Source organism: Takifugu rubripes, chromosome 14 (genome assembly GCF_901000725.2).
Source record: "Takifugu rubripes chromosome 14, fTakRub1.2, whole genome shotgun sequence".
Taxonomy (NCBI): domain Eukaryota; kingdom Metazoa; phylum Chordata; class Actinopteri; order Tetraodontiformes; family Tetraodontidae; genus Takifugu; species Takifugu rubripes.
The window spans coordinates 3,070,652-3,083,581 of NC_042298.1; the positions used below are offsets into that span (position 1 = coordinate 3,070,652).

Here is a 12,930-nt window from a genome sequence, read left to right on the forward strand (position 1 = left end):
ATAAGAATGACGTTTTCGGTTTTCTTGTTCTTTCAACATAAAAGTATATGTTATTTTATTATTAAAAGTGCAATATTTGTAATAAATTGGATACAAATATTTTCTATAAAAGTTGTATTTATGTATCTCCATGCAATATTATCACATAGCTACAAGAAATCACATGAAATAATTGACACGGTAATTTATTTTGATGGTAAAAATGAATGGTTTCCGGTGTCAGGTTTATTGTTTCCGCATTTGCCTGACAGCACAACGTCAGTCTGTTTAGCTAAGCCACCGCGTCCTGAAGAGGAAGGGTCTGTGTACAGTGGGCATAAAATTAAAGTTATCATCGTTTAGGTGGAATATTAGGTTTTCTTAGAACCCATTAGTGTTAAAATGAAGAGGCGGATACACATCAGTTTTGTGTGTTTTTATTCGTTAGTCTCGTATTTCCATTCGTGTACAGCGTTTTATCTTCCGGGTTTGGCCCCAGTGAGTTTTTGCGATGAAAGCAGCGCTGGAGAAGATTGCCAGGTGAGAATAAATCAAATATCCAAAAAGGTTTCAGCCGCCACGTTAAATCAGATTTTTGGAAGTGGCATACGGATTTAAATTCATAGCCTTCCCAAAGCTTGCTAGCTAGCTTTCCCTTCGGCGCCGGCTATTACCTGGAGCACTAGCACTGGCACAAGATTTTGATAGACTGTTAATAGCGTTCTATTACATCTACTGTTATAGACTATGTAGCTTTCTACTCACAATTTTTAAATGATATGCATTAATTGACATTCATAGTCTCACTGCTGCGCAGTCGAGCGTTTGGAGATTAAAACTCTTCTATTTGTAGTCGGAGATAGAGCTGTTTGTCAACCGGCTGGATTCCGTGGAGTCAGTCCTGCCTTATGAATACGATGTGTAAGTCATATTTAGTATTCGCAGTCCAGTTATACGCTTCGTGTTTCGGTGTCTCTTCCACCTGCGATCACAACTATGTATGTTTCAGGTTTGACTTTTGCCAAGACACTAAGGAAAGAAGGCCTTCTGAAAACCTTGGTCAGGTGCTGTTCGGCGAACGTATTGAGTCTTCACCTTACAAGGTTGGGCAACCAATAAAAAGCCATCTCTGTCTAGTATTTATGCTGCCTTCTCGCCTTAAATCCATATACAACGTAACTTCTTTGCTTATTGTGATTCATTTTTTTTTGTCTTACAGTTCAAATTCAATGAAGATTTCAAATGCAAGAAAGTATGCACAAAAACCTACAAAAAGGGTGCCAGGCAGGACATGGCCAAGCTGGACTTTCTCAAGATGGGAATGCAGCTGAATTACCAGCACCACTGGTCAGTATCAAGTTATCAGCCTAAATAGAATTAGTTGTTACATTTTGCAATATTGTAAATATTGGATGCTTTGTTTTAAAGATTAAAAACAGTAATCAATGAGGCCTAATGTGTTCGTTCATTGAGTAAGTCAATTATCTTTTGTTTTTTAGGATCATTGACAATATGCCTGTGACTTGGTGCTATGATGTGGAAGACGGTCAGAAATACTGTAACCCCGGTTTTCCCATCGGCTGTCTTGTTACCATGGATGGCAGAGCTAAAGATGCTTGTGTCATCAATGTCAGTTGCAATTTAAATCATTTCTATTTTTATTTGTTCAGTTTGCTTTTGCTGATGACTGCAGAACTCTTAGTGAGGCTAATTGACACCCTCTTGTTCACAGTCTGAGTTCAACAAGAAGAACACATTCTATGTGTTCAACCACGTCGATATCAAGATCACTTATCACAGTGGAGCAGCAGAAGGGTGGAGAGGAGCTCGGCTAGTTGCTGCAACTCTGGAGCCGAAAAGGTAAACGTGGTTGCTATGTTGACACAAACCGACAATGTTCGCGCAAGGGAAATTAACCCCTGTATAAATAAAGAGTTACATTTCTATTTAAATATGGGAACACAGTTGGATCTGTGAGGTGAAGCCGTAAGCCCGGGCTCACACGGTAACAATACTCAGAGTTATATGGGGAGTTTGGCTGCAACAGCCAAAAATCATGTATAGATCAATGAATAATCTGTACTTTTTGTTTGATACAATAGCATCAATACAGATCAAACCAACCCAACCTGTGAAGGTCCACCGATGGAGGTCCCTGTCGATTTTGATAATGATGTGTCCATACTTTACACCTACTCTGTCACATTTTCGGTAAGACTCCAAACAATTATAATGTAATATCCACTATTTGGGCAAAAGCATTACGCCAGTCCTGCAATTTACTTTTCATTCTTTTATTCTGACCACTTGCCACAGATGTATGAATTCATGCAAATCTTCATTTGCAAATTTTTTGCGATGAAAAAGAGTTTAGCCTGAAATATGATGCTTCCTCTGCTATAGGAAGTTCCCTGGTCAACTGTAAGTGATAATAGAAAGTAGAAGCACCTAAGAACAAAAACCTCCACCAAAGTAAAAAACCATGTAAAAAACCTTCTGATTCCATAGCTGAAGTGTTCCAAACTTCCACTAGCTTTAATGCCTGCCGCAGAACAAATCTGCATGGCCGAACAGCTGCAAGCGAGCTTTATATCGTGGAGTCTGACGTCAGGCGCCAGACTGTGGAGCAGGGCAACATGCTGTGGGTACTGAGGAATCACTCTTCTTATCTGTTAGTCAGTCTGAACGTGGTGAAGATTATGTGTCCGACTGCATTCAGGTGATTGTGCGGTTTAGAGGAGGGCTGAAGTTACTGGGTTGTTTTTCATTGGCGGACTGGTAATGCCCTACCCCACATACCAAAAACAACTGTTCAGTTAAGGAAAGAAGTGTGTGGAGGAGTTTGGTGTGGAAAAACTTGTCTGGCTTGCACAGAACTTTGTCCTTAACCCCAGTGATTACCTTTGGGGTGTACTAATAGAGATAATATGCCAGGTCTTCAAGGCCAACATCAGTGTCTGACCTCATCACTGCTTTCAGAATGACCGGGTACAAGTTCTCACAGAAATACTAAAGTACAAGAGTCCCCGTTGGGATAATGGTTAGGTGTCCAGATACTTTTGTCCATATAGTGCTAATAATTTTATATAGAGCTGCTTGTATGTTCTGTCCCAGCCTCATCATTAAAAGAACAGTTTATATGTACGTCATCCTCTCAGACACCTTTTTCCTTTGCAGGAGGACAATTCCATCAAGTGGGCCTCTAGATGGGACTACATCCTCGTCTCCATGCCTCACACCAACATTCAGTGGTTTAGGTATGGAGTGATTTTATTTCTCCATAACATGAACAGTTGTTGGAGTTGTCACACTGGTGTTGATGTTGCTGACTGATACTATGGCACCTGCGTGTTCTGTGCAGCATCATGAACTCCTTAGTCATCGTTCTCTTCCTGTCTGGGATGGTTGCGATGATCATGCTGAGAACCTTACACAAGGACATCGCCAGATACAACCAGGTGGACCAGGTATGGGTTTTATCATCTGTCAATAAACTATTGATCTATTTTTCCCTTCATCTTTCAAAATGACTCTTTTGTTTTTGTGACTTGACACAAATTTTTTTCTTATCCCAATATGATGATGAAATTATTGGATTTCAGCTGAATGCCTGACAGTAACTTATTAAATTAGGGGTTTTGCCTGATTGTAGTAGATTGGAACTGGCAAAAGTGTAGAATGATTATATAGTGTGATAGCAACCTCCAACATTGGGCCAGCAACCACTCAAAATTATAAATATTTTGTTACATTTCACAGGCAGACTTGATAAAGTTTTCATCGGATGAGAGAAAATCCTTTCTACCCTATGTAAGCTTGGTGAAAGCCATTTCCAAGAACTTTTATGATGATTAAACGGGGTGTTTGGGTGTTTAATTTCAGCAGAGAATCACATTGGAAAAGAAGAGAAAAATCTGGTGCAGTTGTTTTATTAATGTGAATCTTTCAAGACGTTTTAATATTTCTTCCAATCAGGAGACTCGCTCTATATTTTGCTGCCTGTGCGCAGGTCTTCACCATATTTTTCTTTCCTGCGAAGCTTGACGTGACTGTTTGTGGCTGGTGGTTGGTTCACCTTAACCTCTGTAGCACAGAGCGCATCTTTAGTGGTGTTGATCTTTTCTTGGGTTTGCTCCTCCCCAGGAGGATGCACAGGAAGAGTCGGGATGGAAGCAAGTGCACGGTGATGTGTTCCGACCCCCCAGGAAGGGCATGTTGCTGTCAGTGTTCCTGGGACAGGGCACGCAGATCTTCATCATGACATTCATCACACTCTGTGAGCGCGTTTTCACATTCATTGGTCTTCTGTCGGGACAGCCCACGATAGAAAAATTCTAGTAGAATTTCAACACTGTCAAGGGGGGGTTTATGTCTTCAGCCTGCTGAAAGGAGTCCTGTAATTTGCATGTTTACAGTAGCTGTGTAATGGAATGCCATCTGTGTGAATAAATGCATTGATAATCTTTCTACTATAGTCCTGGCCTGCCTGGGTTTCCTGTCCCCGGCCAACAGAGGGGCTCTCATGACTTGTGCTGTGGTCCTCTGGGTCCTGCTGGGCACGCCCGCCGGCTACGTCTCCGCTCGCCTGTACAAAAGTGAGCCATATTATAGAAATGTATTTCATTTTCGGCGGTGTTAGGAGTTGTTGTTGACAGTGTTTGTGATTCTCGTCAGCTTTCGGGGGTGAAAAGTGGAAGACCAACGTGTTGCTGACAGCTCTGCTCTGCCCTGGGTGAGTTAGCTTCCTGTCTTAACACCCTGGGTGAGAAGTGATCATCTGTGCATGTTCTCGTTTTTATTGGGTAGTAGTCATCCGGTATCCAGTCAGCACCTGTCGTTGCAAGCTAAACAGTTTCGACTGTCACAAGCTGCTGCGTACTTGCACAAATATTTATAGACTGTGTGAAGCGTTGACAGTTAAAGGCAATTCACTTTTAAAGCTGTTTAAATGAACCATAGTTAAATGAATGAATGAGACTGTGTGGGTTGAATAAATACTAGGTAATCTTGGCTTGTATTTGTGTTTTCTCTCAAATGCTGTTGTTAATTTAAAAAAGTCTTATTTTGAAAGGGTTTCTGGGGAACAACTAGGCTTAATTTGGAATTATGGGAAGTGCTCTTCCCCTGTGGGTAGTGTAACAAATTAAAATTCCTGACTGTCTCCGATGACTAAAGAAAAGCAGTGTCTTTCTCAGGATATGTTACCAGAGCTAATATAATCTGCCCACCGTGTTTCCCAGGAGTAACCCATGATGCACATATGCTTTTATTTCCTCCCAGCATTTATCCATCTGACATGTATTGTTACTTCCTGCTTTGTGCCTTAGTATCGTTTTTGCTGATTTCTTCCTGATGAACCTGATACTCTGGGTCGAGGGTTCATCTGCAGCTATCCCCTTTGGCACTCTGGTGGCCATTTTAGCTCTGTGGTTTGGAATCTCTGTGCCACTCACCTTTGTCGGTGCCTATTTTGGATTCAAAAAAGCTGTAAGTCATGCCTCCCACTGTTTTCCCCCATGAAAAACTGAAGCTAACTATGTAGCGGGTTAACATCTATGCACTTTTGGCTTATTTGTAGGCGATTGAACAACCAGTGAGGACAAACCAGATCCCTCGCCAGATTCCTGAGCAGTCTTTCTTCACAAAGCCTATTCCTGGAATTGTTATGGGTGGAATTTTGCCTTTTGGCTGTATCTTCATCCAGCTCTTCTTTATTCTCAACAGTATCTGGTAAGGAAAATTGTCTTTCTTGAACAGTCTGTAAGTCACGTTTCTGTGTGCGCCTCTCACGTTTTGCCCTTCGTATTGCAGGTCTCACCAGATGTACTACATGTTCGGCTTCCTCTTTTTGGTTTTCATTATTTTGGTCATCACCTGCTCGGAGGCAACAATTCTGCTCTGCTACTTCCACTTGTGTGCAGAGGTATTTTATTGTTCTTCCCATGCACATTCCAAAATGAATTTGCTTTCTCTGATTGTTCTTCCTTGAGTAAAAGAAAGTAAAGAAAAGGTAGCCACCCAAAGCCTTTATTTTCTGGCCTTTATCATGGAAACAACGTGGCTGAAACAGGATGTTGTGATGACACAGCTCTTATACACGTTGTAATGGGACTTTCTGTGAATGTACCTTGTTGTTAAGACCCTGGTGGCGGTATATGATGTATCTCTACATCTCAGTTCAAATATGTGGACAAACAAGTCTGGAAGTGCCCAGGTTACCCGTATGTTATATTTACCTGTCTCTGTTGTTGTATAGGCGTGAACTGGCTCTGTTAGTATTCTTGACCAACAAGTTGTGTTGAGCTGCCTCTGGTTGGGTGTGTGCTTACCTTCCTTCTCTCTCTGCCGTTAAACTAGATTTGGTCAAGAATTTTGGCACACCCCTAATTGTGATATGTGTTTATTTCCCCAGTTTCAGTGTGCATACATAGATTCTAACAGGTTTTAATCTGCCTCCAGGATTATCACTGGTGGTGGCGTTCCTTCCTGACCAGCGGCTTCACAGCAGTCTATCTGTTCATCTACGGCGTGCATTACTTCTTCTCTAAGCTACAAATCGTGGGAGCTGCTAGCACCATCCTCTACTTTGGCTACACTATGATTATGGTCCTCATCTTTTTCCTGTTCACAGGTGAGCTATTTTGGGACTCTTTTCAAAAATATAGAACCATTTCTCGCCTCTTTTCTGTCCAGGAGAGCCTGTGTGTTATTTCTACACAGCATGAGGTGTGTGAACACACCAGGGTGTGTACGGTGATATTTGCTGTTCTCATTGTCTGTAGTGCAAGATCACAACTGTCATTATTCATTCAGGAATTCAATCCTGTTCCTGTTGACAGTGGCAAGAAAAAAAAGTTGACCTCAAGCTGACATTTAATGACTGAAAGCACAGATCAGTCAGATGCAGTTGTAGAGCTTCTACTCACAATGTTCCTTTGTGGAACTCTAATGAAACATGACGGTATCAGACTGTAAATAATTAGAACGTGTTGGTGATCTGACAAAGCGGAGACATCATAGAATCGCCTATAGGGTCAGTTCTATATGTTGTAGTTCTAGTTCATGTGGGTTCATGTGTGCTTAAGCAACCAATCATAGGGAATTACGGGCAGTTCCGTGGATGTCTTGGCAACCTTCCCGCAGCAGACTCTACCTGAATTGTAGGGAATTGGTTGGGCTTTTCCCCAAACAACAAAGCACTTAAGATGGTCATTCGCAACATTTGCACAGACGCATTTCACACTCCGGACGGCAACACATCCAGTGTTGCTTTCATCAGCAAAAATCAGGATGAAATACCGTCGTCAACGAACTTATATTGCTGTCTCATTTTTATTGGTCAACAACATTGTGTGATATATTTTATTAGTTGTATTATTATATGATAGTGATTACGGCTGTTGACTGTGATAGTTCGTCATCATCTTCATTGAAGAACTGAACAGACCTGTTCAATCACCTAAAGAGAGAGTATCCTGAACGAGGCCAGGAGGCCGGCCGCTCCGTAGCCAAGGGCAACACCAAAGCAAAGCAAACCACTTTAACACTGGCATTTGATTACGGCGCTCCTTATTTTGGCGTGATTGCACAAAACATTTAAATCAAAAGCTGTTCATACAGGTTCTTTGGCCTTAAGTGTCTGTTTGATCTTTTCTTTTAGGGTTATGTTTTATAAAGAGCAATGGTTTGGCCCAATGTAAAACAGAACATAGCCCTAAAAAATCATGATAAAATAGATTTTATTATTTAAAGCCCTTAATAAATTAGCCTGTGTGTGTTCTGGGCATTTTCTCTAGTTTTATTATTTAGCTGCGTGCGGCGATGGATGACCAAGTCCACCGCACTTTATCACCGTGCTCCGATGAGAAAAACCTTGCAGTGCCTCTTTTGTCTCTGTTAAGAGACTGACACATGTCGGCATGGTAACAGCACTCGTGTCTTGTGCGCTGCTGCACACCCACTCAGGCTAGAGGAGTGTGGAGGAAAAAGGATAATGTACAACATATGCTAGCAGGCTAGTTCTTATGTCGCCCAGGAGTTCTACTTCTCACCATGATGTCAGTTGGTGACATTTTCCCTGCTGTTATGACGCTCTTAGGCCAGATAAAAGTTAGCCTGCAGCACTGCTTGACACTATCTTAAGTCAGGGCTGTCAGTAGCCAGGAAATGATAAAGATAATCCAGGGATTCAAGGAGGAGATGATCAGTTTCCCTCCTTGCTTCCAGTGGTGATCTAAATAATCCTAATCTCTCTCATCCACCATTTTATGTACTCCATTTCCCGTCTTTTTCATTTCATCGCCACTTTTTTATCTCGGTTTAATTCAGGATTTGGCTCCGTGACCTCAGTGAAGCGCTTCGATAAGATCCGGCTGAACTCATCCAGGATTTTGACCAATCTGGCTTTTTAGCAGTGGAGAATAATATCCTGTGATAAACCGCAGGCTTGGTTTATGTTGTCAAAAAGTCTATATCCAAGTCGTTAGTTGTAGGAGTGTTTTGCTACTGTCTGCAACTGTCTGCGCTCCTCCCTCACGTCAGTTTCTCACTAATCTTGCTTCTTTTTCTAGGAACAATTGGATTTTTCGCCTGCTTCTGGTTTGTAAATAAAATCTACAGTGTGGTGAAGGTGGACTAGAGGCCCGTGGAAAGACTGACTCGTTGCTGAAGCAGTACTGACTTCCTCAGTGCTGGTGAGAGATTAACAGGTCTGAACTGTAGCCATTCCCTGGCATTGAAAGAGCCGAAGAGCAGAGCCCGTCCTCTCGTATGCTTTAAACCTACCTTGCTGTTTTGTTTTGTTTTCCTTAAAAAAAAATACAATGATTCTCTGTTCATCAGTGACCAGTTTTCTGAATCAGCATGGGGTTCAATTATATGGGTACCGTAGTAAGCAGTTTTTGGTGAGCTAGTAAGGCCTCAAATGTTTGCGGTTCTTTTTTCCTTAAGAGGGTAAAATGTTATGTATTTTGCTTTTGTAATCATTTATGGGTTTTTTTCATCATTTAACGACGGGGAGAAAATGTGTGTACATAATATGTAAAGGAGCATGAGTGAGAGAGCGCAACGTGAAGGCTGTCATAATTATGAAAGATGCCGTAGGTCGCTTAATTTACCCTCCAAGATTACAATCGGTTATATCAACCCATAGATGTCACCTGTATTGTAGTTCAGGAAGTAGCTGAAGCGCTAGTTGCCGGTTCTTCTATGCTTTTATATTCCATAGTTAGATTAAAAATTAGCATCCATGGGAGAGAGAAGCACCCGCCAGTGAAGAGGAGTGCAGTATGTTGCACATGAAGGATGACCCGTCTGATGATTGATGTATGTTCTATCTTTACAGTCTGTGATCTTTCTTCTTAAAAATGTGTTTCCTCATATATCATAACTCTCAGTTGTTGCTGACTACATTAAACACTGCTGCGTTGTGCCTAAAGCAGTGTGGAGTCATCGCCCAAGGTGATAACACTTTTTTCAAATAAATGTTGTTAATTCTACGCGAGGGGCTTCTATTTCTGCCACCACTCGGGCCGAGCCGCCATTTCTCCCTCGGATACCGCGGCGACGGCCTCCTTTTTTAAATTGTTTTTAAAAGACAAATTTGCTGAACACGGTTATTACAACATTTTATTGAACGGACAACCTGTAACAATTGAGGAGAAATAATATAAAATGCGTCGTCGAACAGTTCGGGCCATCACTTCAGCGGTCTCGGTCGCACATTTCTTCACCTGTGCGCCTCTCTGTCCTCCACAGTGCACAAACACACACGTTTGATTGTCTTCTCGAATCTAGTACGACCCATCTGACCCTTTGTCCAAACTCTGGTCTATTTTGTTCCTTCAGGCGCTTCCTGATATCGCACAGTGACGATGCTCACTTTTTAAATGATGCACACAATGTGGCAACGGTATCAAGAAATACCCACTTAATTGAATTGGTCCTCACTTGGATAAATCACGTAATCTGCATCCCTGAACGGCTTAAAAGAGCAGTTTCTCCTGCTAATATTCACTTTCTTTTGTACAATTCTCCATACATTTATGATGAGCTGCTTTTTCACTGTAGGCATCTTACATAAAACATGGTGCAAGTTATGCAAGACTAATAGACTCAACAATTTATTTTAGTCATACTGTGCTTACTCGGTCTGACACTAGTCAACAAATACTGAATATACATTTCAAGAGAGGAACGAAGCCCAAGCTTGCTTGAACTGTCTTTTTTTTTTTTAAACCATCTTCATGCTTTGAGACCAGACCAACAAGAAACAGTCTACAGGAATACTTCGGCACTACTTTTGTCCCCTTCGAGAGCGTATCCTGAGTTCAAAGGCTGCACGGTAAAGTTCACCTGCCCACGAGAGGGCTGTACTGTACATCTCCCTCCCCCGGGTGGGGGCGGGTCAAATGCAACACAACAAAATTACATATAGAGTTTGTAGATTCCAGCAGTGATCCCAACTCTGACCCCTTTGTGTTCTTTTTACACAACACTAGCTAATGCAACAGTTGCATACATTATAATGCTAACGGCAGCTTTAAAGGCCTGTCTGACTTTACATACTGTCCTTAATTTCTGTACACTGACTGCAAATCATATATATATATAGAGAGAGAGCAACACCATATATGTATTATATATGTATTTTCAGACTGAGGACAACTTTTTGACACTTGAGATACGTGATCAGAAAGGTAACATCACTCCATCAGATCAAGGCGCCCCCGCCGCGGTCATGTGCTCTGTTTGCTGTGCACCGTGATCTCCCTCTCAGAGCTGATGCTGGTGGACGTGGTCTCCTTGCGGCTGTCCCTCGACTTCCTCTCGCAGGTGGGAGAGGAGGACGTGGTGCACTCCTCCCAGGTCCGCAGGGGGAAGACTCGAGCAGCGGTGCTGGGCAGGTGGGAGTGGGCGCCCGGGCGCCCCTCCGTCTTCGTGAAGCAGCTCTCCACCGCCGAGCTCTGGCTGGGGTGACCTTGTTTGCAGAATAAGCTGCAGAGTAAAGCCAGGAACTCCTTCCTCACGCTCCGATGCATGTAACCGTAGATATAAGGGTGGAGGCAGCACTGCATGAAGAAGAGCACAAGAGCCAGGGAGGACAGCCAGGGTGGAACAGCCGTCCTGGCGCTCATAGATACAGTATTCAGGATGCTGTAAGGCCCCATGCTGAGAATGTACGATGCCATGATGACAAACACTACACGTGCTGCCTTGCAGTGGTAGTGGAAACGTCTGTGCCGAACTCTGACCGGGTACCCCGTGGCCGAGTAAGGGCCATCGGGTGAACTGGCCTGCTGAGGCTGTGCGACGCTCGGGCCCTGGAACTCCTGTGGGGCGGGCTGGGAGTAGGATTGTGCCTGTATCGGGTGCACCAGAGCGTTCTGCCTCCGGGCTGCTCGGAAAACCATCCAGTAACATCCCAGCATGATTATTACAGGCAGCCAAAAGGAGAAGGTGGACACCATGATGGAGTAGGACAGGCTTGACGACCACACCACCGAGCACATGTTGTAATGGCGATCAAAGCCGATGGTGCCCCAGCCGTAGAGGGGGGGCGTGCTCTGCAGTAAACTGAGAACCCAGGTGCAGATGATCAGGTTGGTGCCCAGGTGAGGGGTCATACGGGTGGGATAGGACAGCGGGTGGATGATGGCCAGGTAGCGATCCACAGAGACGACTATGATCGTGTTGACTCCAGCGAACGCAAAGAGGTGCATGAGCACCACCAGGGCCTGGCACAGCCGGGCATCCAGGGGCCACACGGCCGGCACCGTGGCCGCGAGGGCAAAGGGCATGACTAAAACGGTCTGGAGCAGGTCCGCCAGGAGGAGGTTAAGGACGAAGCGGTTGGCCACGTGAAGGAGCTGAGGCTTCCTCTGGAACACCAGCAGAACCACCACGTTCCCAAACAAGGACACGCAAAGAATGAACGCGATGAGCACCATCTTCACCACGCTGTCGGCCATGGAGGAGCGCACCCAGGCACCGCCGGTGTCGTTTGTGCCGGTGTAAGGCGGCTGCGTGGTTGCCATTGTTGGTCAGACACCAGATCGTGTAGGTGACCTCACATCCTGCACAAGGCCTCCCTGAAGTCAGGTCATGAGCGGAACGGCTGGAGAGATGACCCGGCCGCTATTTTCTCCACGGAGCGCGGCACCCTTCTGCAGCCATTGTTGCTGTTTCACTGGGAACCATCAACCTGCGTGTCAGAGTTAATATTTTTCCTCCAGTCGCTCATTTAAGGCACCTGCGTCGGTCATTCTGAGAAAAACGCTCGGAACCGTCCATTGTGATCAGTCCCTGAACGTCTCACCTGTCTCATCTACAGGCCCAGTTCTCCGTGCAGCCCCCATCTGTGGGATGAAGATGTAAATTGCCTACGTTGTCAGTGCCGCTGCCTCGTTTAAACGTCGACTGAAAATGTCCAGACGCGGGCAAACGCCGCCAAAGCTGGAACCGTCGCGCGCCTTCGGATCGTCAGCGATGCGCGGCGCCGCTTGAGGACGATCGCTTTCCTCCGCTCGCTTTCCATCGTTTTGCTCCCATTTTAGCCTCAGATCCAGTCAATGGCAGCAGGCTTTCACGGCTCAGCTAACATACGCTGCGTGTCTTCACCCAGCGGGGGTCTCTCATCCGCACGCCCGCGTCTCTCCCAACGCCGCTCGCACGGCAGATCAGACATTTATTATTTTATCAGCTCTGATTCCTCCTCAACAGACTTAAGGCGATGGCTCTTGTCTCCGAGGAGAGGGGGGAAAAGGGACACCTGCGCTGAAATCTCCCCCGCCGCTGGAGCCTGTCACCGAACCCCCTCCCACCCGTTTCCATCCTCCTCACCGTGGATGCGCAAGTGCGCTTCACAATCCGACCTGACACTTTGTGTAACCACGCAGGAAGCAATTCGGAGACACAAATCACTGGGTTATTTTCTTGACAGGACATCTCAGA

General features: G+C 44.5%; 2 protein-coding genes across 3 annotated transcripts; one reads left to right on the forward strand and one right to left on the reverse strand.

The window, feature by feature from the left end:
- Positions 1 to 231: 231 nt before the first annotated feature.
- tm9sf5 (transmembrane 9 superfamily protein member 5) lies at positions 232 to 9,476 on the forward strand. 2 transcript variants are annotated; one of them, XM_003970161.3, is made up of 18 exons: positions 232 to 519; positions 833 to 900; positions 989 to 1,082; positions 1,199 to 1,326; positions 1,479 to 1,608; positions 1,712 to 1,839; positions 2,082 to 2,190; positions 3,157 to 3,236; positions 3,341 to 3,446; positions 3,739 to 3,789; positions 4,123 to 4,255; positions 4,455 to 4,574; positions 4,654 to 4,711; positions 5,307 to 5,466; positions 5,558 to 5,709; positions 5,791 to 5,902; positions 6,439 to 6,610; positions 8,550 to 9,476. In XM_003970161.3, exons 1-18 carry the CDS (start codon positions 382 to 384, stop codon positions 8,615 to 8,617), a joined length of 2,007 nt encoding a protein of 668 aa, XP_003970210.1. In that variant the 5' UTR covers positions 232 to 381; the 3' UTR covers positions 8,618 to 9,476. The 2 variants fall into 2 exon arrangements, with proteins under 2 accessions (XP_003970210.1, XP_011608746.1); XM_011610444.2 differs by lacking the exon at positions 3,739 to 3,789.
- Positions 9,477 to 10,554: 1,078 nt separating this feature from the next.
- gpr101 (G protein-coupled receptor 101) lies at positions 10,555 to 12,930 on the reverse strand. Its single transcript, XM_011610476.2, has one exon. It carries the CDS (start codon positions 12,012 to 12,014, stop codon positions 10,716 to 10,718), a length of 1,299 nt encoding a protein of 432 aa, XP_011608778.2. The 5' UTR covers positions 12,015 to 12,930; the 3' UTR covers positions 10,555 to 10,715.

Coding starts and splice junctions, on each gene's coding strand:
- gpr101 (XM_011610476.2), bottom strand. CDS start 12,014: ATGGCAACCACGCAGCCGCCTTACACCGGCACAAACGACACCGGCGGT.
- tm9sf5 (XM_003970161.3), top strand. CDS start 382: ATGAAGAGGCGGATACACATCAGTTTTGTGTGTTTTTATTCGTTAGTC. Junction 520..832: donor GCGCTGGAGAAGATTGCCAG/GTGAGAATAAAT, acceptor TTCTATTTGTAG/TCGGAGATAGAGCTGTTTGT. Junction 1,840..2,081: donor GCAACTCTGGAGCCGAAAAG/GTAAACGTGGTT, acceptor TTGATACAATAG/CATCAATACAGATCAAACCA.